The sequence below is a fragment of the Lissotriton helveticus genome, chromosome 3_1, assembly GCF_964261635.1.
Source record: "Lissotriton helveticus chromosome 3_1, aLisHel1.1, whole genome shotgun sequence".
NCBI classification, from domain to species: Eukaryota; Metazoa; Chordata; class Amphibia; order Caudata; family Salamandridae; genus Lissotriton; species Lissotriton helveticus.
This window is the reverse complement of record NC_136061.1, coordinates 664,757,157-664,783,323: the sequence shown is the minus strand read 5'-3', so window position 1 is coordinate 664,783,323 and position 26,167 is coordinate 664,757,157. Positions and strand designations below refer to the sequence as shown.

General features: G+C 49.0%; 1 protein-coding gene across 2 annotated transcripts in view; it reads right to left on the bottom strand.

Annotated features, from left to right (window-relative positions):
• The window catches only part of LOC144824702 (antizyme inhibitor 2-like), a 255,971-nt gene extending 230,301 nt beyond the window's left edge, over positions 1-25,670 (bottom strand). Inside the window, exon 1 of one of the 2 annotated variants that reach the window (XM_078683729.1) lies at positions 25,572-25,670. Coding sequence is in view for 1 of the 2 variants with exons in the window: in XM_078683728.1 (XP_078539854.1) it covers positions 16,236-16,258 (23 nt within the window). In the remaining variant the exon portion in view is untranslated. Of the gene's footprint in view, positions 1-16,235; positions 16,372-25,571 lie in introns of those variants that run through there. The other variant, XM_078683728.1, reaches the window with a different exon arrangement.
• Between the last annotated feature and the right edge of the window lie 497 nt (positions 25,671-26,167).

Here is a 26,167-nt window from a genome sequence, read left to right as displayed (position 1 = left end):
CACACGGCAGGAACTAACACTTCTCGGGAGGGACGTGCAACATCCTGTGATTCTGGGCAAATCACTTAAGCTCCCCGTGCCTAACAAAAATGAATGTGTCCTCATGTAACGTTACTGGTGCTCGTGTAAAGCGCTCTGATACCCGATACCTTTGGGTCAAGTTTGCGCTATATAAAACACTCAAAAGAACAAAAACAAAAAAAAAACACCAACACTTCCATGAGACCTGTCCGGGTGTATGCATTATCATGCAGTTAAAGTATAGAAGATGCATGGGACCTCCAAAAGTGACAAGGGTGAGAGTAAAATAAAGCATGGGGAGAGGGCAGAGATCGACTAACAGAGCCACTGACACTTTTATGAAATCACTAGCAGCCCGTCCCGACGTTGTCCGGGGATGAAATCGAATGTCTGCAATGCTTTCAATTTGCATGGCAATTTATTTTTAAAACTTACTCTGAATCGCCCCATCACCGGGCACAGGCCCTGCGTTTTTTTTTTAAACTTACTCTGAATCGCCCCATCACCCGGCTCAGGCCCGCGTTTAAAAAAAAAACTTACTCTGAATCGCCCCATCACCCGGCTCAGGCCCCGCGACTCAGAATCGCTCAGCCCCCGCAGAAGAATGCGTCCACTGTGAAGCCGTGTCCTCAATGCAATATGGGAACGTTTGTGTCCGCTGCATAGGCGAACGTGTTTGTGCGCTCCACCTGATGCTCCGCTCCAGAGTAAATGCAACACCCACTTGTATTGGGACGACGCCCACTCGTATTGGGATGGCTCGGCTCCATCCGACGGAAATTACACGCCCCACATCGCGTCAACGGCCAACGCCTCCAACAATGGTAAATGTAATGCCCCCTCGTAGCCCCAGCAGGCCGCGCCCATCACTCCATGCACATGCCCATGCACACGCCCAAATGGTAAATGCAACTTCCCCTCATTTCGGGACGGCAGCCCCAGCATGCCGCGCCCATTGCTCTATGCACACGCCCATGGCTTTCCAGCAGAACGCCCACGCCCACAACGGACTACTTTTCCCCTAACATTCTTTCTTTGGCCCACTGTTGCAGTAAATGCCACCCCCTCTCACTTAGCGCGGGGACACGCTGAGATGGCGTAACCATGCGCTTTATAAAAAAGGGAAAAAAAATGTATATGGTGGCCAGCTGTATAGCCTATGTCCATCTGCTGCAACTGTCCTTTCCAATGCTGTATTGGGTGTTGTGATTGGTGCTGTGGTTCCTGAGATTACCCGCCTCAAATGTTTGGGCTCTCTCTTTATTATATTAGTATAGATATAGATATGATGGATCTAAGGAAGATTTATTCTTGTAAATGTGTTGCAAGAGGCAATAAGCAGTAACTTCTCCATGCACAACGCTCTTGCTAGAGGCTTTAAAAGAAATGCCCTCCTTACAGTAAGAGTGACTGCACGAGAAAACAATTTGGGGCTGAGTGTGACCCTTACTCTTCGTCCTCCCAGGTCTGTCTGTATCCCCGTTCCGCTGACTCATTATATCTAATGGCCCTCTGACTAGGGTGACCAGGTGTCCCGGATTTGCCCAGACAGTCCTGGTTGTTCGACAGCTGTCCTGGCAGATTTCAAGATCGAAGGAAGGAGACAGACAGCGTGACAGAGTTAGATGAAGGAACAAAGAGAAGAAGGTGGAGAGTTAGAGACAGGTAGCAGGAAAGAAGTTCACAGAACCATGGTGTGAACAAGATAAATAAGCTCTGAGCCAAAGCAGGACAGACAGGCAGAAGTAGAGGGTGCCACGTAGAAAAAGACACAAACAGGAAGGGTCCGGAAGAAAAACATGGGTGTTAGAAATGGGATTTCTGGTTGGCTAAGGCTGGTGCCAAAACCAGGCAGAAACCACCACTCTAGTCAGGGCAAGGGAGTTACACGCCAAGATAACCCCTGCTCACCCCCTTGGTAGCGTGACACGAGCAGTAAGGCTTACCCCGGAGGCAATGTAAGTTAAGTATTTGCGCACGCACTCACCAGCAACAACATCCCAGGCCCCCCACAAAAGGAACTCCACACAAGGTTATATATAAAATAGCCTTTGTATTATACCAAACACCTAAGATAAGAAACACACAATTTACACTGTGCCACTGGCACGGGCAGAATTTACAGGGGATTATGTACATATAGGACAGGGCCACATGGACCACTGTCAGGAATAAGCACTTTTAGAACTAGCACTTTGAAGGAATAACACTTAGCACATATAATAACTGTAGCACCAAAAATAGCAAAGATAGCACGCCACCAGTAATCACTGGTAACATGTAAGTACCTCCTACGCAATCCTAACCACCTTAGGCATATATCACGCAGGGAACCATGAACACACTAGTATAACCCATACTAGATAAAACAACCTCCTAAGCATAAACATATGTCTAGAGGTATCAGAACACAGGGTGTGCCAAACATCCTACACACAGTACATTTTCTAGCACCCTAAGAAGCACATAAATCACATTTAGCGCAGAAATCACATTTAGCCCATAACTCACATCAAAGTCCAGGTTGCGCCACTGCGCCAATACCTAAACGTAGCAGCTGCCCACTACTTGCTGGGCAGCTGAGGACAAGAACAGGGCCTAAACACTGCATCTGGCACTAAGTGCTGCGCAGCTGGGAAAGACCAAGGTAGGGACGAAGGAGTGCGACTCACTCCTGAGTCCAAAGAACAAGTCCCTAGAAAGCAAAACCTAAACGGTGCAGCTGCCCACTACTTGCTGGGCATCTGGGAAGCAAACTGCGACAGGGGCTCTCACTAGCCCCTCAGGACAAAGACTGCCTCCAAATGCTGGAGCCACCTGGCTCTGAAATAAACATGTGCATTGGAGCCCTCTGGCTCTAGAAATACCGATTGCGCAGAACGGTGGAGCCCTCTGGCTCGAAAAACAACTGTATGCATGGGAGCACTCTGGCTCCTTAAAGAAACAAATACCCCCATTGTTGGAGCCACGGGGCTCAGCACGGGCTCCTCTGGCCCTTTTAATCAACAATGTGCCCCAGGAACTACTTAGGCACTGAAGACGGTGGGGCGGCCCATTGCCATCCAGGGCCGCCCTGACTCAGCACCCTACATGGGCGCCGAACACGAACCCTGCTCCCACAAGGAGCGGGAGGGGGAAATGTGGCATGGTCCCCTACCCAGCCCCAACTCACCAGGCTCAGGGGACTTCTCTAGCAGCCGTGGCTGGTCTCCTCTTCCGGGGCTCCCTCCCGGACACGGGTCGCCCCGCAACACCTCGGCTCCTCTCTTCTGGCAGCCCCGGTGCTCTCTCTACTTCACGGGAGCCTCGGGCCGCGGGAGGACGTTCCTCTCGTCTTCTGGGGGCTTGAGGAGGCGGGGTGGTCTCCCGACCTCCTCTCTCGGGCATTACCACTTCCGGCCGCACTCGAGACTTCCGTCCTGAGGCCCCGCCCACAGACAGGTGGGCCGCGGGCGGTGGCTATTTTCGGGGACAAAATTAGAGGGGTAGGCTCCCTCGTAAAATAGTGAACATCGGGGTGGGCACCAGACATTTAAATAACTAAATAAACGGGGTGACACCCGTATATAAAGTATAATGATAATCGGCGATAATCTGGCATAATGCAGGGTGGGCACCTTCGAGGAGCACAAGGAAGGGGGAATCCCCAGCACACGATGCAGCCCAGCGCTGCAGGGTGGAAACAAGGCGCTCCTTTAGGAAAAATAAATCACCCACCAGGTTCTGGGGCACAGCAACCATCAAGCCCCCAAGGAAAGCCTCCCAGAGCAAAGGGGTCCCTGCATCAAGCAGGGGAACCCAGGAAAAGGTTTTCAGGGCAAGGAGAAAGTCTCCCAGCCATCCTCAGGCCAGGCAGAAGGGTCCAAAAGAACTCCTTCAGGGCATCCAGGGGCTGGGCAGGGCCCAGGGAGGTAAGCCTTCCCCTGGGCCCCAGCAGCAGCACGCCCCTGGTAGATTCGAGTCAGGAAACAAGAACATTTAACATGAGGTCACAGCCTCTTTTTATACACCACATCCCTTTGTGCAGGGTGGGGGAAAACCAGACGCAGCTGGTTCTGGAGCACTTTGTTTTGCTTAGCCCCTCTCCCTATTCACAGGACAGGCTACGGACATCAGTCGCACCACAGGGGGCGGAGCCAGCACCGTGGCGGGAAAGCCCAGCCCTATTCAGGTCCCAGGTGCAGCCCCTCCCTGCCATCAACATGCAGATCTCTCCACTCACCACCGGGGCAGACCCATCCTGACTCCTGGAGCCAGGCTCACCAGCCAGCTCCAGCCAATCACAAACCAGACAGTCAATTCACATAAATTACACAGACATGCCAACTTCTAGAAGTGGCACTTCCACACTAGACACAATAACGCCGCACACATCATCGCGCAGAATTTAATCACACGAGTCCGCACATACCAGACTCGCACCTGCACTCCCCACGCATCAGGAACTACCAGGGACACATACATTCCCCATGCATTCCTATGGGAGGGCAGGCTAACCTCACCACACGCACGCACTTTACCCTGGGACACAGTGGTAAAGTGCGCAGAAGCCAAAAATCACTAACACTAGGTCACAATTAAAAGCAAAAAGTTTAGGGGTGAACCTGCCAGAAGGGCCAAGTCCAACAATGGGCATAGTCAGAAGGACAGGATTGGAATAACACAGAAGGAGACAGACCCAGAGAGAGGAACTGCAAAAAGAGGTCAGAGGTAGGGTGACCAGAATTTTAAAGCAAAAAAACTGGACATTGCCCAAAAATAGAAGAAGGAGTACAATTTTACTTCAACACAGTGCACAGAATGACAGTGCTCCTTGGCAGAACATTACAGAAAAGCCAGTAAAAAAAATACACACAATGCAACTTTTAAAGCCAGTTGCATGCCTGCTAATTCCTATAACAGCTTCTAACTATCTCTGCTTTGCGAAACATAAACAAATACCTCCCACCCTTTTCAGCCGACCCTCTCAAATAACCGGGACATGAGCTTAAGTTCCTGAGTTTGTGGCCTCTCTCAGTACCACTGTCTCTGTTGCGTGGTTTGCTCTTGTCCGTCTTCCAGTCTTGATTTCCGTACCACCTTGTTCATTGCGCTTTATGCCCCTTGAATATCTATTCTGCGGTCTGTCTCTGTTCCCCTAACCACTATGTATGCCCCTTCCGTCTGCACCCCCTCTATGTACCCGTAGATATTTCGCCTCTTCTCCCCTACCACTAGTCCAAACTGAAGGAACTACTAATACTAGAATCCTTGCCCCTTGAAGCAGTTTTGCACTCTGGAGCAACTTCACACTCTGGGCCTGGGGCTACCTCAGAGCACCCCCAGCAAGCCAGTGAAACTGGAGCACCCTCGGCATCTGGTGAACTTACCACCCCGGCCCTCCCACGGCCTTGTGTGTAAAGCTATATTTTCAGTGAGCAAGAGCTCAGGCTGTGTTTGTAAAATCGCAGATCAGAGCCAACTGCACTCACTTTTAGAGCCAGGATTCAGCAGTTTAGACACATTGATACCCATTTATTAGCTGATTTGTACAAAGTTATACCAGAAAACCTGGACACATTGTGCCTTCCTCACTTAAATTGTGTTGTCAAGCAAATTATTTGTTTAACCAAAAAAAATTTTTCTTCATTATCTCATATGAAAACACTTACAGATATGTGAGTTCAGAGTACCAGTTGTACTACAATAACACTTTAAGTACTTCACAATGCAGTGTTATAATGTACTTATTTGTGCCAAAGCGTCCACGTTAAAGAAGAGTAGAGGATGTAGCACCCAGGATAATCTGTTGCATGGCTAAATACATATAAGATCCCATAGTCGAGGCCTATTGGCTGTGCAAATGCTTGTTTTATCTCCCACCTGCCCCTCCACCCCCGATCTGTGCCAGCCGCTCAGTCACTTCAGAGCTGCTCGCCCGACCTTGTAATCAACCCTGTTTACTTCTTATATATTAATGAAGGATTGGATTACTCGTTCTACTGATTTGGCACACAACCACACGTGTCTTTTCTTTCATGATTCTACTTACTTTTTATACCTGGCTACAAACAGTTTTAGGTGTTGTCAGAGGGAGTCATCAACATCATTCTTCTGGACTTTGGGGAAGACCGCTTCAGCTACTGTCTTGTTTGGATCAGCCAATGCTCGTTTAAAGTAATGTTTTAATTTGAGAGTTTACCAGATGAATACATGCTGCCAATAACACAGTACGGAAGCCTGGAATGGGCATTATGCATGGGGAATTACAATGGTAACCTCGTTTTTTAAAAATTGCTATGTGTGACATAGTTTCTTTGAAGAAAAGCAAGGTGTGGCCAGTGGATGCTATGCATAGGCTATACAATGTCTCCCTATGGATGATCAAACACCAGAAGATGAAGCGTCCAGTGGGCACTGAATCTCATCTCAGCGCTACATTTAAAGGACAAGACCAGGCTAGTATACCCATTGACCCATTAAGCACACTGGCCTCGATTATGGGTGTCCGGACCCTGACTCTGTGAGGGACATTCTTTACCAATGCAATTTTGAATTTTTATTCCGAAAAGATCACAGTGCTGAATCTGAGGCCTCCAGAAATGCCCTATAGCATTAGGGACTCCCAAAAGCTGACTGGCACAGAAGATTAATCTTCCAGAGCTGGGCACAGTGCTAGGGTCTACCTCCTCCAGCACACCCTCCACGCCCTCAGACTCCTGGAGAGGCTTCATTGATAATGTGTTCAATAGTATGACAGCAACAATTATTTGTGTCCATTTTTGGAAATAACAACTTTGTTTTATTTCCAGTACCCCTTGAATGGGCAGTAGGTGCAGACGGCGCTCGTTTGCCGGGAAATTCAACGTTTTACTGAAAATTCAACAGTCGGTCCAAACAGAGCTAAAAAAAACAAAACAATAAAACACTCCAAAGGGTGGACTGCACCCTAGTCTCGTGAATGGTTAGCCAGGATTCCAGGTCGTAGGGGGCACCGTGTTTCCAAAACATTAATTTCTTTAAAACCTAATGTATTCTCGGATTTTCCAAAACCTAATGTCTTCTGGGATTTCTACTCTGGAATAATTTATCTTGAACCAGTTGGACAAATAGGACCTTATTTATGAAGGCCTGCCACACCTTTACCCTGCCGTTGTGTCACTTTTTGTGACACTGCGGCAACGTAAATAATGCACCATGTTGCGCCATATTTACAAAGAGGCGCATCTAAGCAGATGCATCAATTTGTAATGGCCTGCGCTACATCATAGCTGCGTCAGGTATAATCTATGAAGGGTGGGCTTTCTCCCACAATAAAGGGTCGTAGAAGTGGTGCAATGAAATCTATAAGATTTCACTGCGACACTTCTAGGATGCTACTGCGTCAAAATCTTACGTCTGCCTCACAGCAGGCGTAAGACTGACGCAGGCCCTTTCACATGAAGCTTGCCCCATGTGAAAGGACACACTGCTGGAGTTGCGTCTGTTTCAGACACACTGACGTATCTATAACTCTTTGTAACATGGAGCGCCGTACATTAAACACGGAGCATCCATAGTGTTGCAAGCAGGGCGCAGTGAAAACTGTTGCATCGCTGTTTTCATGCAGCGATGCAACTGTTTTCATAAATGAGGCCCATAGTTTTTAGGGCTCGCCTGCTGATGCGCTTCAGCGCATAGCTGGCGAAGCTCTATAGGGGCTTATCCAGTGTTTATCCACTGGCGATTCCACTGGCGATTCCTTCAAGTGCATGTGCTTTTTAGGTCATTGCGCTTGCGCAAGCCCTAAAAAGCGCGTGCACAATGCCACCAGCCGCCTGCCTGCCTGCCTCGCATTACCACATCAAAGGCAGCCCTCCGAGCGCATTTCTCACCCCCTAATTATTCACGGCCGGCCGGCAGGCACATCAAAGGCTGCTGCTGCCGTGACTCGCATTTCTCCTCCCTCCTCCCCTATCACTGCCCAGGCCGGCCGTACTTTCTCTTTACAAGGGCCCCCATTCCTGAATCACTTGAAATCTCTCCACATTATTTGCATTTTGTTAATTAAAAAAATTAACTTCAACACAGCGTTGCACATTTTTCTCGACTTCGGAAGGATGAGTCCCAATCTCATTTGTACAAAGTGTTGTAATGGGATTATTGGAGAGTTAGAGAAACGTGCTCACAAGTTACATTTTTATGCATATCATCTGAGTAAATAAACAATAGCATGGTGCCGTTTGCGTCCTTGACTTGATCTGGTTTTTATTTTTATTTTGCTATTATTCTCACAAAGGCTAAGAAGGTCTGCCTACTTTAGTATTAAGTGCTATACGTCGCATAAGCAACAGCTAACCATTCACTCACCCACGCAACGCCACTCACCCATGCAACGCCACTCACCCACGCAACGCCACTCACCCACGCAACGCCACTCACCCACGCAACGCCACTCACCCACGCAACACCACTCACACACGCAACGCCACTCACACACGCAACGCCACTCACACACGCAACGCCACTCACACACGCAACGCCACACACGCAACGCCACACACACACGCAACGCCACACACACATGCAACGCCACACACACATGCAACGCCACACACACATGCAACGCCACACACACATGCAACGCCACTCACACATGCAACGCCACTCACACATGCAACGCCACTCACACATGCAACGCCACTCAACCACGCAACGCCACTCACACACGCAACGCCACTCAACCACTCAACGCCACCCACGCAACGCCACTCAGCCACGCAACGCCACTCACCCACGCAACGCCACTCAGCCACGCAACGCCACTCAGCCACGCAACGCCACTCAGCCACGCAACGCCACTCAGCCACGCAACGCCACTCAGCCACGCAACGCCACTCAGCCACGCAACGCCACTCACACACGCAACGCCACACACACACGCAACGCCACACACACACGCAACGCCACACACACACGCAACGCCACTCACACACGCAACGCCACTCACACACGCAACGCCACTCACACATGCAACGCCACTCACACATGCAACGCCACTCACACATGCAACGCCACTCACACATGCAACGCCACTCACACATGCAACGCCACTCACACACGCAACACCACTCACACACGCAACGCCACTCACACACGCAACGCCACTCACACACGCAACGCCACTCACACACGCAACGCCACTCACACACGCAACGCCACTCACACACGCAACGCCACTCACACACGCAACGCCACTCAACAACGCAACGCCACTCAGCCACGCAACGCCACTCAGCCACGCAACGCCACTCAGCCACGCAACGCCACTCAGCCACGCAACGCCACTCAGCCACGCAACGCCACTCACACACGCAACGCCACTCACACACGCAACGCCACACACACACGCAACGCCACACACACACGCAACGCCACACACACACGCAACGCCACACACACACGCAACGCCACACACACACGCAACGCCACTCACACACGCAACGCCACTCACACATGCAACGCCACTCACACATGCAACGCCACTCAACCACGCAACGCCACTCAACCACGCAACGCCACTCACACACGCAACGCCACTCAACCACGCAACGCCACTCACCCACGCAACGCCACTCACCCACGCAACGCCACTCACCCACGCAACGCCACTCACCCACGCAACGCCACTCAGCCACGCAACGCCACTCAGCCACGCAACGCCACTCAGCCACGCAACGCCACTCACACACGCAACGCCACTCACACACGCAACGCCACTCACACACGCAACGCCACACACACACGCAACGCCACACACACACGCAACGCCACACACACACGCAACGCCACACACACACGCAACGCCACACACACATGCAACGCCACTCACACACGCAACGCCACTCACACATGCAACGCCACTCACACACGCAACGCCACTCAACCACGCAACGCCACTCACCCACGCAACGCCACTCACCCACGCAACGCCACTCACCCACGCAACGCCACTCACCCACGCAACGCCACTCATCCACGCAACGCCACTCACCCACGCAACGCCACTCACCCACGCAACGCCACTCACCCACGCAACGCCACACACCCACGCAACGCCACACACACACGCAACGCCACACACACACGCAACGCCACTCACACACGCAACGCCACTCACACACGCAACGCCACTCACACACGCAACGCCACTCACACACGCAACGCCACTCACACACGCAACGCCACTCACACACGCAACGCCACTCACACACGCAACGCCACTCACCCACGCAACGCCACTCACCCACGCAACGCCACTCACCCACGCAACGCCACTCACCCACGCAACACCACTCACCCACGCAACGCCACTCACCCACGCAACGCCACTCACCCACGCAACGCCACTCACCCACGCAACGCCACTCACACACGCAACGCCACTCACACACGCAACGCCACACACCCACGCAACGCCACTCACCCACGCAACGCCGCTCACCCACGCAACGCCGCTCACCCACGCAACGCCGCTCACCCACGCAACGCCGCTCACCCACGCAACGCCGCTCACCCACGCAACGCCGCTCAGCCACGCAACGCCGCTCATCCACGCAACGCCGCTCACCCACGCAACGCCACTCACCCACGCAACGCCACTCACCCACGCAACGCCACTCACCCACGCAACGCCACTCACCCACGCAACGCCACTCATCCATATGCAAAACGAAAAATGTCAAACTCTTCTATTGCGAGACCTATTGCATTTTCAATGCTTGTTATTTTATCCTTCCAAGACGATGGAGAGTCATCTTGGAGCAAAGTACATTAATAGAACAAAAAGCACACAAAGGTGCTTTACAAAGACAGGAGCAGCTCTGGAGCAAATTGGAGCTGCCAGCCTGCTGAAAGAAAATAAAAAGATGCAAATCAACTAGGAGGGTGGAGGGTGAGCAACTAATTGCTGCTGAGGAGCGCAGGGAACAATACTGAGAAGGGAGGGGTGGAGAAGCAACGGGAGAACTGCCGGGCAGAACAGCATTTACAAGAAAAAAAGAAGAGTGAGATGAGAAACCTAATAGGACATACATAAACAGGTGTAATGATGCGTTTAAAGAAAGGATGCCAGCACTGCAGCTAACATACAGACCCCGACAGAGCGCATGTCTGCTTCCCAACATGACCCCCAGAACCAAGCGCCAGATTAACGCTGGCGTAAGTGCTGTGACATGTGTACATTCATTGAACTATTCGTACACTAGAACCAGAGATGGACCAGAGACATCCTTGCAGGAGACTGACAGGGTGCTCAGTTGGTACCGTTGTTCTACAGTCGCCTCCCTCCCAGGATGTGGGCTACGAAAGCTTGTCAAGGAGCACCATTCTGCAAGAACTGAGAGCCCAGTGACAACACAATCATAGAGTCTCCAAGACAACCGCCCGAACCTTGTCCCTGAGTTGTAACCATGTGCCTTGAATCTGAAAGGTCATGTTTTGGCGCTGTCCCGCAGCTGAACTCCCACACAAATAGCTCCATCATCTAAGCAGCAGCCCGCCAACTGCCATGCCCTGAAAATGATCTGCTCCCAAACATGGCGTCTTGGGGGAGGGATCTCCAAGTTAATGAAGCAGCATCTAGACTCACTTGGTCCAAATAAGAGGCAGCACCAATAAAGCAAAAACAAGCATTTTCAATGCAGTAGGTCTCACATTTGTAAATGACAATGCCTTTTATTTATGTTTTTAAACGAAAAACATATAAAACAAGCATTGGCATTGCCAATAGGTCTCGCTTGTGGGACCTTATAAGTATTTAGTTATGCAGCACAATATCATTAGTGCAACAACATCAACTGTTGCATGCCTAAACACTTATAAGGTACAAGGTTTAGCCGTGCAACAGCTGATGTTGTTGCACCAAGGATATTGTGCTGCAAAACTAAATACTTATAAGGTCCCACAGCGAGACCTATTGGCTATGCCAATGCTTGTTGTAGGTGAGTCTGTCATCCAGAGTAATGCCTAGGTTGTTTTACTTTATATTTTTGGACTATGTTTGTTCCTAGTTCTTGCTGCCACCCAGAGGGAGACCAGAAGGATGTGTTGTTCCCAAACAGCATCACTTCTATCTTGGCAGAATTTAAATTGATGCAATTTTTGCCCATCCATTCACTGACCACAAACGTGCAATTTCGGAAAGATTTGTTTGTGCCATGATGGAGAGGGACACCACAATTTGGATGTCATCATCGTATGACACTAACGAAAACCCAAAGGATGTATTGGGATGGACTTAATGGACTTAATGACGGGATGGACATAATTGATGGACATGATGGACAACAGGGATGGACTTAATGACGAGTTCTGTGGAACACCACGTGACATAGTATAAGATTCCTGGAAAACAAGACGGAGGGAAGGCAGAGAAGGGGAGGGGGGAGGAGAAATGCGACATGGTGTGAAGCAGCAGGGGCCTTTGAAGTGAAGCTAAGCTAAGCTTCACTTCAAAGGTGTGGGAGGAGTGCTGCTACGGCCTGGGGGAAGCTGGCTGGGGAGGGGGAGGAGAAATGCAAGTAAGGCTGTGTTTGCGGGGAGAGAGAGGGGAGGTGCTGGAGCTGGGGAACGGGAGATCAGGAAGGCGGACAGCACTGTGGTGTGTCGAGGAAGGAGCCAAAAAGTTATTTTGTAAACAATGGTCATTGCCGTGAGTAGTGGCTCTGGAGACCGATGGACATTATACATATATACAACCTGCCTCACTGGAAGAATCGATTTGTTTAAATGTACGCGAGTTCTGGCACAGCAGCAAGAGAGAGATTCGAACCCATGTCTCCACGCATAAGAAAAACAAGCAAATGTTAAATAGCGCAACATTTTGAAAGGAGTACATGACACTCAAAATCATGTGGTTCCAAAGCTTGAGTCACTCGAGGGAAGGGACCAGATGATGTTAGCGGGAGATCAGGAAGGCGGACAGCACTGTGGTGTGTCGAGGAAGGAGCCAAAAGGTTATTTTGTAAACAATTGTCATTGACGTGAGTGGTGGCTCTGGAGACCGATGCTTCAACTGCAGAAACCTGTCTTTGAGCAGGAGTTCGAACACTTTCTAACAATGTCTGATAATCGCATGTGTGCGTATTATTTCGCTCGCATATATTTTAATTTTAAAAAAGCGCATTGTTATTTTCTGCGGTATTTCGGTTGTTATTCGGGAGTGGACTGTTGTTATAGTTACATTATAAATATATACAACCTGCCTCACTGGAAGAAGCGATTTGTTAAAATGTACGCAAGTTCTGGCACAGCAGCAAGAGCGAGATTCGAACGCATGCCTCCAAGCATACGAACAAGCGGCAGGGAAAGCGTTTGCTTTCACTGCCGATTGAAACAAGAGCGGTTAATTGCGGTATTTCGGTTGTTATTCGGGAGTGGACTGTTGTTATAGTTACATTATAAATATATACAACATTATAAATATATACAACCTGCCTCACTGGAAGAAGCGATTTGTTAAAATGTACGCAAGTTCTGGCACAGCAGCAAGAGCGAGATTCGAACCCATGCCTCCAAGCATAAGAACAAGCGGCAGGGAAAGTGTTTGCTTTCACTGCCGATTGAAACAAGAGCGGTTAATTAGGGGAGGAGAAGCCGCAGAGCGCACGCTGGGCGAAGCCCTTTGATGTGCTGTGCGGCCGTGAATGCGCGTGCTTGTTTGCTCACGTGATTCACGTGAACTGAAAGAAAACCGCAGCGCAAGAAGCCCTTGGTTTCACGAGGATTTTCAGGACATGAATTCTCGCTCCGCTCAATGCGCTTGCGCGCATTGATAGGTCGCGAGACCTAAAAAGGCATTGTTATTTTTAATGCCAAGAGCTCAAACTCTTGCAAAAGGGAGAGCAGTTTAATGGTGGCCGTGCTTCTTTTTCCGTGCCTCTTTTTTTTAGACGCTGCTCACATATTCAGGTTACAGTGAACTGCGTCTAAACAATGGGGTGTGGTCAACGTTAAAGTGAAAGCGTGTTTGGCGTTTTTTACCCAAAGTGCTGAAAAAAATAATGAATTTCAGAAGCTTCTATAGCTTGGCTGCTAAAGTGAAAGCGGCCAGCGCTGGTAATTAAAACATTAAATAAGCATGGCTGCTGAATTGAAAGTAGACCGTGCTGTAATTTGAATAATTAAAATAAAAGCGGTGGGTGCTGCGATGTTATGCGTGGAATAGGGGAAGAGCATTAAATAAAATAGTGCTCATCGACTTATAAAGCAGATCATGTAACACAACCAGCAAAAGGTCCAGTCATTATGGGAGGTTACAAATGCAGATAAGGCGGTACTAATGGTTGAATAACAAGCCTAATTACGACTCAGAAGCCAGCGTTTACGAAGGACAATGACACAAGCCAATTAAAAATATGGGCGGAGAGTGGGCAGGGCTTTAAAGCCACACTTCCCTACTACATGCCTCGCAGCAGCGCATGCACTGCCCAGGCTCGACCTAACAAGCCACGCTGCCGCTGAGGAGGCATCAGAAGCCAAGAGTGCGGAGGGGGCAGGTAAGGTTAACCCTTCCAATGAGCACAGGAAACGTGGGCAGCAGGCTATGCGCGTGTTTGCTAGGGGGAAGGTGGGGTAGTGAGATTCCCGCTTATTCTAAATAACAAGCATTTACAATACAATGGTCTTGTCCTTGTCAAAGTTAGAGATATTGGCATTGCTCATGACATTATTTTTGTTTTTAAAACATATAAATAAATGGCATTGTTATTTACAATGCCAATAGCTTAATCTCTCGCAAATGCGAGACCTATTGCATTTGCACACACACACACACACACACACACACAGAGCCACACGCACCCACACACACACAGAGCCACACGTACACACACACACAGAGCCACACACACACAGACTGAGCCACACACACACAGACAGAGCCACACACACACAGACAGAGCCACACACACACAGACAGAGCCACACACACACACACAGAGCCACACACACACACACAGAGCCACACACACACAGTCAGAGCCACACACACAGACAGAGCCACACACACAAAGACAGAGCCACACACACACACAGAGCCACACACACACAAGACAGAGCCACACACGCACACAGAGCCACACACACAGAGCCACACGCACAGACAGAGCCACACACACACACACACACACAGACAGAGCCACACACAGACAGAGCCACACACACAGACAGAGCCACACACAGACAGAGCCACACACAGACAGAGACACACACAGACAGAGCCACACACACACAGAGCAACACACAGACAGAGCCACACACACACAGAGCCAAACAACAGAGCCACACGCACACACACAGCTCTCTGCCCAGTAACGCCCTAGAGAACAGAGGCACGAAAAACCGGATCACAAGCAGGAAACAGAGGCACGAAAAACCGGATCACAAGCAGGGAACAGAGGCACGAAAAACCGGATCACCAGCAGGGTACAGAGGCACGAAAAACCAGATCACAAGCAGGGAACAGATGCACGAAAAACCGGATCACAAGCAGGGAACAGAGGCACAAGCAGGGAACAGAGGCACAAGCAGGGAACAGAGGCACGAACAGGGAACAGAGGCACGAAAACCGGATCACAAGCAGGGAACAGAGGCACGAGCAGGGAACAGAGGCACAAGCAGGGAACAGAGGCACAAGCAGGTAACAGAGACACAAAAACCGGATCACAAGCACGGAACAGAGGCACAAGCAGGGAACAGAGGCACAACCCCCCCAAACACTGCCAGCCTACCCCTAAAGTGAAAATCCTAATTTTGCCAGCTACTTTATGAAGTAATTGTTATGCAATCACCCTTCTATAAATCTATTGCACAAAGCATTTTAATGAGACAATCTGCAGATGGCATTGTTTCAAACCATCTGATCCTGAAATATAAAGGATCGCTGTGCATCCAACTTTCTCTTCCCACCCCCACCCAAAGAGTTTCTCCCTGCAAAAATGTACAAGTGTCTTAGGGTCCTGTCTGCGAGCTGCCATCATTCCAAACTTTACACAATTGGGGTTGTTTTAGCTGCAGTGCACGCGACGGTGCGATGCTTACAGACAGAAATGAAGGCACGGTAACTCATTTAACCGCAGAATCCCCACAGAGAGTGTGCGCACAACCACATCAACAAGAGAAGGGGGCTGTGGGCTCCCTCTACTTCCATCTCTACAGGACCCTCGCAGACACCAGGCTTGCTCCTCGGTACTCACCGGGGATGGGGCGGCTGCTGCATTGCTTGGGGGCCTCCGGGGGAGGCGAGGCTGGATGTCTGTGCGTGGGTGTCCGGCTTCTTCCTTCCCACGCCCTCGGAGTCTGTGAACGTTCGTTCACTCCCTCTTTACCTTGGTAGCGCAGCTTCCCTCCAGCCTCAGATTGCAGGAGTCTGGCCGGAGCGCAGGAGACACACTGGGCATGCGCGAACTACCCCTCCTAGGCAGCTGTTTCACGCTCTGCAAAAAGATGGGAGAAAAACAGAACTAAGGCGATGATGGAACGAGTATGGAATACACTGTTATCAGCCACAGCGGAACTAATTGAGGTGACGTGCTTTGCATCCAAGCACTCATATCTGTCCGCACCCTTCAGAAAGAGTGAGAAGGAAAGATCTCAAGTTTCGAGGTCCAAAATCCAGCCAAAGGGTTTTACTTTGTATTCTGGACTTGAAGTCAAGTCGCGGTTAACTCCTCATAAAAATCAAGACTACGTGTCCCAGAATCCAAAGCAGAAACTCTGGATGAGCTACTCTTGCCTATACATGAGAAACTCGAGGGCTCCGATACTGACTGTACCCTAAACACAGCTACAAGTAGGCAACCACAAGGATATACTTAGTATGTATGACCTGCTGTTCACTCGAAACTGTAACTCCCAATTGATCACTCGTCCAAAATACATTAAAAAATTGCGGATCCTTCCCCAAAATCCATTAGATAAGACTTTTACATCAGTTAACACGACCACGCCATGAACACAACCACGTTTCTCCGAGGCGAGGCAGAAATGCCTCGGAGAAACACACGGTCATTTTGGGATTCAGGGGCGTGTTTTTAGGTTTGAGTGACTGAAGACGTCACAGGGAGAAAGAACCTAAAAAACACACCCCCGAGTCCCAAAAAAGACGGGGCTTAAACAGAGTGACGCCCCTCTCCTCCAATGGCTGGCCAGCAGTTACGAGGCCAGCCAATGGAGAAGAGGGGCGGGTTTAAGCCCCCAATACTGTAAACATTAAATTTCGGCTGCGCGAACACTGCTGCGCAGTGTAACGCTAGGCCGAGACCTAAACCAGTAGCATTTTAGTTTTAAAACACACGTTTAGAAAAGGAAGAGGAGGAGGGAGGTGGTCAACACAGACAAGGGAGTGGGGTGGGAGCAAAGTCAAAAGGGACAAAGGGCGGCGCTCGGAGATCGGAGCAGAGCTTGGAAAACAAACTGTAAACTAAGATAAGAAGCCGAGACAAAAGAGAAAGTGGTGCGCGAACACTGTATATGGCCGCTGGTGAAATAATCCATGTAACAGGGTCAGTCTGCAGGCAAGAACAATTTACTCGAGAGTAAACAAACCCAAGCATAGGCCACAACATTTCATGAAAACATCCATCATGTAATGAATTGAAAATGGTTGTTTAAAAACACAGAGCTTCTACGGGTATTGAGAGTCAAGGACAGTGGTGGTTAGGGTAGGGAGGTTGTGGTGGTAGGGTGGTGGTGATGGTGAGGAGTGTGGTGGGGAGGGTTGTGGTGAGGGTAAGGGTGGTCAGGATGGTGATGGTGGTGTTAGTAGGGTAGTGGTGATAATGGTGAGGTGGTGGTGATTAAGACAGGGAAGTGTTGGTGGCTATGATAGGGTTGTGGGTAGGGCAGGGTGGTAGTGGTGGTGGTTAGGGTGGTGGTTGTGGTTAGGTGTGGGTGGTGGTTAAGACCGCAGTGGGTAGGGTGCGTGTGTTTATGGTAGGGTAGTTAGGGTGAAGGTGGATAGGATGGTGAGGGTGGTGGTGAATAGGTTGGTAGTAGTTAAAGGGTAGGGGTGGTGGTGGTTAGAGCATGGTGGTGATGCCTAGGGTAGAGCGGTGGTGTTTACGGTAGGGTGATAATAGTAGTGGTCAGGGTGGTGCTGGTGGTAGTGGTTAGGGTGGTGGTAGTTAGGGTTGTGGTGTTCAGGTTAATGGTGATGATTAGGATAGTGGTTAGAGTAGTGGTGGTGGTTGGGGTGGCGGTTACAGTGGTTGGGGTTAGAGTCAGCTGGTAGTTGTGGTTAGGGTCGGGTTTTGGTGTTGGTGGTGCTTAGGAGTGGTAAGGGTGAAAGGTGGGTGGTTAGGGTCGTGCTTAGGTTTGTGTGGTTGTTAGGGTAGGATGTGTTAGGGTAGTAGTGGTCGTGAGGGTGGTGGTGATTAGGGTGGCAGTGGTTGTGGTTAGAGTCAGGTGGTGGTTATGGGTGGGTCGGGTGTTGGTGATCGTTAGGGTGGTAAGTGTGAAAGTGGGTGGTGCTTAGGGTTGTGTGGTGCTTAGAGTAGGATGTGGTAGGGTAGTAGTGGTGGTTAGGGTGGTGGTTAGGTTGGTGGTGGTTAAGGTGGTGGTTAGGGTGGTTGTAATTAGGATGATGGTGGTGGTTAGGGTGGCAGTGTTTAGGGAAGGGTGGTGATTAGCATAGGTCTTTGGCAGTTAGAGTGTTAGTGATAGGGAGTGGTGGTAGGGTGCTGGTGCTTATGGTAAGGTGGTGGTGCTTATAGAGGTGGATAGGAGTAAGGTGGTGGTGGTACGATTGTGGTATTAGTGGTTGGGGTGGTGGTGATGGTTAGTGTGGTGTTTAGGGTAGTGGACATGGTTAGAATGACGCTTTTAGTGGTGTTAGAGTGGTGGTATGTGTGGTGGTGGTTTCGGCTAGGGTGTGATGATCAGGCTTTAGTGGTGGCAGTTAGGATAGTGGTGGTGGGAGAGAGGTGATAGGGAGTGGTTATGGTGGTAGAGTGGGGAGAGGGAGTGATGGTGGTAGAGTGGTAGTGGTGGTAGAGTGGTGGTTGTAGGGTGCTGGTAGGCTGGAGGTGGAGTATTGGTTGTAATGATAGTGGTGATGGTGGTTAGGATAGTGGTTAGGGCGCCGGTGCTGTTGCTAGTCAGGGTAGTGGTGTAGGTTAGTGCTGGTGGTTCAGTGGCGTTTGTTAAGGTGATGGTTGGGGGTGGTGGTAGCAGACCGGTTAGGGTGGTTTTAGTTGGGACGGTGGTTTGTAGGGTAGTGGTAATAGTAGGGTGAGGGAGATGATGAGAGTGGTGAGGGTAGGGTGATTGTGGTTGTGGTGTTTAGGGTAGAGTCATGGTGGTTAGGGTAGAGTGGTGGGGTAGTGGTGGTTAGAGTGGTACTGCTTGTTAGGGTGGTTGTAGGTGGTGGTGTTAGGGGTACGGTGGAGCTTTCAACAGCACCTAGAAACTGAAAATGGGTGGCATGAAGCGCTACGAAGAAGCAGAGCAAGTGGTGAGTGAAGTGTCAGCTTCCTCACCCGGATATGGCTGCACCTGCCTCACACAGTGATGCTAGCAGGGCTTCCATCCAATGTGCCTTGTTTATTTACTACTTTTACTACTTGCTGGGCTGAGTTGTCAGAGGAGGCAAGACCTCTGCACTGTGGTGATCTTATCTACTGTATTCCAAGTAGATCATGTTACTGTCTGAGGCAGGGTTCTGAGGGAAGGTGTGCAGAAAAACAGCTGACCAGTGGGAACATGGTGAATTTGAAGGCAATCACTGCATGCAGCAAGTTGTATTATTGTTTTATTCTGAAAAAAGCTGCTGTCTGATGGCAGTCAGTCACAGTGAGCAGCTGTCTGATTAGGATCATTATGTTTGCCTATGAAAATGACGTTCAGCCATAAGGACTCTTTGGGTGAGGATATCCTGACTTTATTGTTTGCCCCAACAAACTACACGGAGGCAGTAGAAAAGCACATGGGAAACGAGAGAGCACTATGGATGTAAGTGGGTGGGCAGACGCACATGGGTGGAAGAGTAATGTGGACACTAGTGCACAGAAGCACACACAGCTCGAGGGGGCAAAGAGCTTGGGAGAAGAGAAGCAAACAACGGAGACAAATGCAAAACATGCTGTCTCATTAAGTGGTTCATAAAAAATAAAATAAGAGTTACTGTAAAGCAACCACTTATGGAAAAATAGAAGGAGCTGATCAGTGAAGTGGTAAAAAGGAAGTGCTCCATGGGAAGCAGCAAGATTAACCCTGGGCGGAGCCGGCATAGTGCGTCTACATGAAGTTCAACGGAGTTGGAAAGCAACTCTGTGGAACTTCGCTCCGCTCCGCACCCTCCCCCTCGCAAAGTAATTAAAAGTAATTAAAAAGGCACTTCCCTGCCCCGTGGCTGCCTCCTCCTCGACATGGCCGCTCTCCTGCCTCCTCCTCACCGTCCTACTTCACTAATAACCCCTACGTTGTATGTCTTACACGTATGCATTCTCACACGCAAGACGTACAACATAGGGGTTATCAGTGAAGAAGGACAGCGAGGAGGAGGCTAGAGAGCGGCCATGTCGAGGAGGAGTCAGCCACGGGCAGGAAAGTGCCTTTTTAATTACTTTTAATTTCTTTGGTGGGGAGGGGCCGGCTAACTACGCTCCACCACGGAGTCGTAATTTTGTCTGAACGCCGCGTTTGCAACGGAATGTGGAGTAGGCAAAACTGCGTAAACTCCGCTGGCGGGGCGTAGTTACCCACCTGGACTTAACCAAAAAGTGCTTCAAGGGCTAAAACGAATAAAGCCAGCGAATAGAAACCAAACAAATGTACGTTTCAAAACACAAATCCAATGGTAAGTAACGCATGCAGTCTCCCACACCAAGTAAAACATCCACATAGCTTGTCTTCAGAAGTGCAAAACTTCCTAAAGTTGCAAAATTGGACCATTTTTTGTTTCAAAGCCTACCAGTCTGGTTTGCTGACGACATTTTGGAGACATTCAGAAAGCTTCCCTGGGAATGCATTCCGCCCATTGCTTACCATTGGCTTTGAGGTTTGTAACTCGCATTTGTTTGCTTTCTATTGCTGGCTTTATTTGTTTTAGGCTGCCCAGCTTGGGTTTGCCCCTTCACTTGCCCACACCTTACTCTATTCTTCTACCAGTACTGGATTTCTGTAACATGCCTTTAAACCTTGTTCTTATCTTGATACATTTGCTATGCAGACAAAAAAAAGAGTTCAAATGTCAGGCTTTGTTATCCAGATAGCTTGGTGCTTAATTTTCATTCTCTGACTTCAAAGTGAGATAACAATATTGCTGTGAAACTAACGTTTTTTTTCTAGCAGACAACAAACATGAACTGTGCTCATATTTCCGAAAATATCAGAATTAGGGAAGTAAAAATTAAGTTATTTTTTTTGTAATTCTGAAGTGTGGCGGAAACAAATAATTAAATACGATCAAAACACATCAATACACTGGGTGATGACATTTCCTTATATTATTGCTTGTGCACTGTATACTTTTATCAGTAAAATTGAATGTCTGGGCAAAGGTAATAGTAATTTCTATTGAAGATATGTTGTCTGTAATGATGGCAGTGTCTACCACACAATTCATAATCCACTTTATACCACTGCACTCTACTCAGCACCACTTCACATTACGCCATACCACTCTAAGCCACTCCACACTGCGTCACTATACTCTACTCTGCACCATTCCACTCTGCGTCTCCCTACTCTACAATGTATCACTCTACTCTGTGCCTATATGTTGTACCCCACTCTACTATGCACCCCTGCACTCTACACCTCTCCCATCTTTGCCACTCCGCTACACTCTATGTCATTCTACCCTACAACACTGCACCCTATGCCACTGCACTCTACGTCAATGCACTCTACTTTGCACCACTCCACTCTATGCTGTTGTGTAGTTCCTAATAGTACATAGGATCTGCATGTTTAGACAACATAAACAAAGGGATTTGTGTCCAGACTGATTCCAGACACCCCCAAAGGATATGTTAGCCTTTAAACCGGCTAGCTCACAGTGCCAACATAAGACCCCTAACCATGCCAAGAAGTGAATAGTTTCTGGTAACTATCGAACATGACAACCCTTGATCCTTCAGGGATCGTGGGAACAGTGCAGTATTTTTCACTCAGTAAATCATAGTAGTCTCAGAGAAATACACAGAACAAACGATAGGGAGGTTTTCAATAAGCACTCAGTGAACTACCAGTGTCATTCTACTAAAAAACATGTTTGCTGCAACAATCATTAGACAGAAACAGATATACAAGATTACAGGCACTAGCAGAGTAAATAAAAGGTAGAATTCTACCATGGTGCTAAAACAGTGAGTCTATGCAGGCAGATAAACATTACGGTAATCAAGCCTACTCCTACAGTGAAAACCCTACCTAAGAGTACCTAAGTGTACCTAGCATGTAAGTGGCTGTAAAGCCAAGAATCCCTAGGAAAGAGTCAACCCCATTAACTGATGGGAGAGAACGAAGATCCCTGTCTTGGTCTCAAGTTGGATGCCCCGTAAGGGATGTCAGACCATTGCGTGCTGGAGTTTCTGCGTGCAGGGACCTCAGCATCTTGTGTCATCATGGAAGCGTCTCCTCTTAGCTATCTATTGTTCGGTATGGTTCTTTTATACCAAAAGGATACCCTCAGGGTTCCTTACATGAGCCTAAATAAATACCTGCAATTATGCAAAGTAGTTATTTCGCCCTAGGATGAAGATGACCATAACTTTTACGCAGGATATGTGCATTCTGTCATGTACGTAATGTGCTGGGGACTTTTTTTAAGAATCCTCATGCATAATAAAGGGGCTTGTTTCCAAGAAATGGATCGACATTCATTCAGCACATAACTGGGTAAAAGTACAGTGCTAGAACCGTTATGCAGAGCGAGGAAGGACAAATGAAGGTAAAAGGTTGTGTAGCTACCTAGGCCTATTTTGGGCTTCACTGGGGTACATAACAATGCCATTCTACTTTAATCTTATCTTCACCACTGCACTCTACTCCACTGCACTATGCTCTACTTCACTCCACTCTAACATGCACCACTCCACTCTACATCACTTTATTCTACTCTGAAACAATCAACTCTGTGCCGCTCAACATGACTTTACTCAAAACCAATGCACTCTACGCCACTGCACTCTACGCCAATCAACTCTGCACCACTGCACTCTACACACCTATTCTCTACTCCACAACACTCTACGCCGCTACACTCTACACCATTGCACCCTAAGTCACTACACGCTACATCACTGTTCTACTCTGCACCACTGTACTGTACACATTTGCTCTCTGTGTTACTCTACTCAGCATCATTTTACACAACTGCATTCTATGCCAGTCTACTATACACCAGTGTACTCTACAACAGACTACTCTGCAACACTGCACTCTCTGCCATTGAACTCTATGTCAATCTACTCTATGCCACTGCACTATACTCTGCACCACTCTACGCCACTGTGTGACAATGCACTCTATGCCACCACACTCTACACCACTCTGCAGTGCATCACTCCACTCTTTGCCACTGCACTCTACCTTGCACCACTCCACTCTGCACCACTCTACTCTGCAACACTGCACTCTCTGCCACTGACCGTTACGAGACCCTGCTTTGCACCACTGCACTCTACTACACTGTACACTAGTACACTCTACCCCACTCCAATCTACGCCACTGCACTCTGTGCCAATCCACTCTAAACCACTCTAATCTACTCAGAACCACTGCACTTAATGACACTACAATCTACTTTATGCCACTGTACTCTATGCTACTTCACTCTACTCTGATCAGTCTACTCTATGCCACTGCACTCTCCACCACTCTGTTCCACTCTGCGCTTTTTTACACTATGCTACTCAATTCTATCCACTGCAATTTACCCTGAGCCACTCCACTCTACTGTTCACCACATTACTGTATGTCACTGCACTCCTCACCACTTTACACAAAACCAATACACTTTATGCCACTGCACTGTATGTTACTATGCTCTGATATGCAACACTCCCTGCCACTGCACTGTACTACACTCTTCTGTGATACACTGCACTCTCCGCCATTGAACTTTACGTGACTCTACTCTGCACCACTGCACTCTATGACACTGCACTCTACTCTGCACCACTCTACTTTATGCCACTCTACTGCACTCTATGCCAATTCACTATATGCAACTACACTTTACGCCACTCTACATCACTCCACTCTACGACACTGCACTCTACCCTACTTCACTCTACTCTGAAACAGTCTATTCTATGCCACTGCACTCTAGCCCACTCTATTCCACGTTCTGATTTTCTACTCTACGCCACTGCAATGTACCCTGAGCCACTCCACTCTACTCTTCACTACACTATTCTACACCATTGCACTATAAACCAATGAACTCTACACCACTTTACTCAAAACCAATACATTCTATGCCACTGCACAGTACGCCACTCTACTATACACCACTGCACTCTGCCTGTCTACTCTGCTCCACAGCACTGTACGCCACTATACTCTAATCTGCAACAATCTATGCCACTTCACTCTACGCAGGCTAAGCCACTTCAGTCTGCTACACTCTTCTCTGCAACACTGCTCTCTCTGAAACGGAACTCTACGCCGCTGTATTTTACTCTTCACCACTGTCCTCTACACCACTGCTGTCTTGACCCTTTACCCTGCATCACTCTAATCTACAGCATTGCACTCTACACCAATACATTTTACACCACTCTATTCCAATGCACTATACAACACTCTACTCTGCAACACTGCACTCTCCCCAATGAACTCCACGCCACTCCACCCTGTGCCGCTCCACTCTGTGCAACTGTGCTCTATGCCGCTGCACCACTCAACACCAATGCACTCTATGCCAAGACACTCTGCGCCACTGCACTGTACTCCTCTTCAGTCTAGGCCCACTGCAGCCTAGATACTCCACTTTGTGCCAGTGCACTGTACGCCACTACTCTGTGCTATTCCACCTGTTCCTGCATCACTCCACTCTATGCCTCTCCACTCTACTCTGCACCACTGCACTCTATGCCAATGTACTCAACACCACTTTGGTCAAAACCAATGCCCTCTATGCCACTGCAGTCTACGCCCACTACTCTACACCACTGCACTCTGCACCACTATACTCTAATTTGCAGCATTTCGTGCCACTATACCCTACGTCACTTTACACCATAGCTCTCTCTACGTCACTGCACTCTACGCTACTAAATTATACTCTGTACCATTGTACAGTATGCCACTGCTCTCTACTCTGCAACTGTTCAAGATACCAGATGATTACTCCATATCACCAAGGATGCAGCGCTTTAGAACTAGGTTTTCATTTAACAAGCTAAAGCCTTCTGGGAGTTGTAAGTTTGCTTTATCCAGTCCAGTTGATTAAGTAACACACACAAAGCAATGATTTGAAAAAGAAAAGCCCTACATTTGGAGCAGTTCCTCATTCTCCCACTCCCAGTGACACCACTGCTGCACCCTTGCCTATGCTGCAGCCCTATATCCTGATACCAACCTGAGCCCCTGCTCCAAGTTGTCACGACTCCACTGAAGTCCTCCGTGGGGCAGCCGAGTCTGTCGCCGCTCCCCTTCAGCTTAGGTCCAGTCACACCACTGACCGGGTTCGCATGAAGCATTCACGGAGAGACAGACATGAGAAAGTGCTTGTGGCATGCGAGGACCAGCAGCAAGGCACCAGGAGGGCTATTTAAAGCAACAAACAGCTGGATTTCCAGCCTCTCTTCCACTCAGGACTGGCCGGGGAACCCAAAGCAGCCCAGGCACATTTTGTCAGACCAGCCCACGTAGGAGCATAGAGAGTGCAGCGAGCAAGCCTGAGAGTTTGGGTGGGGGGGGGGATTCCTCCACCCAACAAATTGGGCTAAAATGCTCATTCTACAACACATATTTAATTATATATTCAATTGTATTAGCTTTTACACCATGGTAAATGAGTGTAGGTGTCTCCCAATGTGGGAAGTGGGGCCCTCACGCAACCATTTGGGTGTCATGCTTCATCATAGGGCTTGCTCCTCGTCAGGCCGGCGCTGCAATGCCTAATGGGCACCCTATGGGCTCGCAGATTTAAATTAATTTTGGAGCACCAACTCG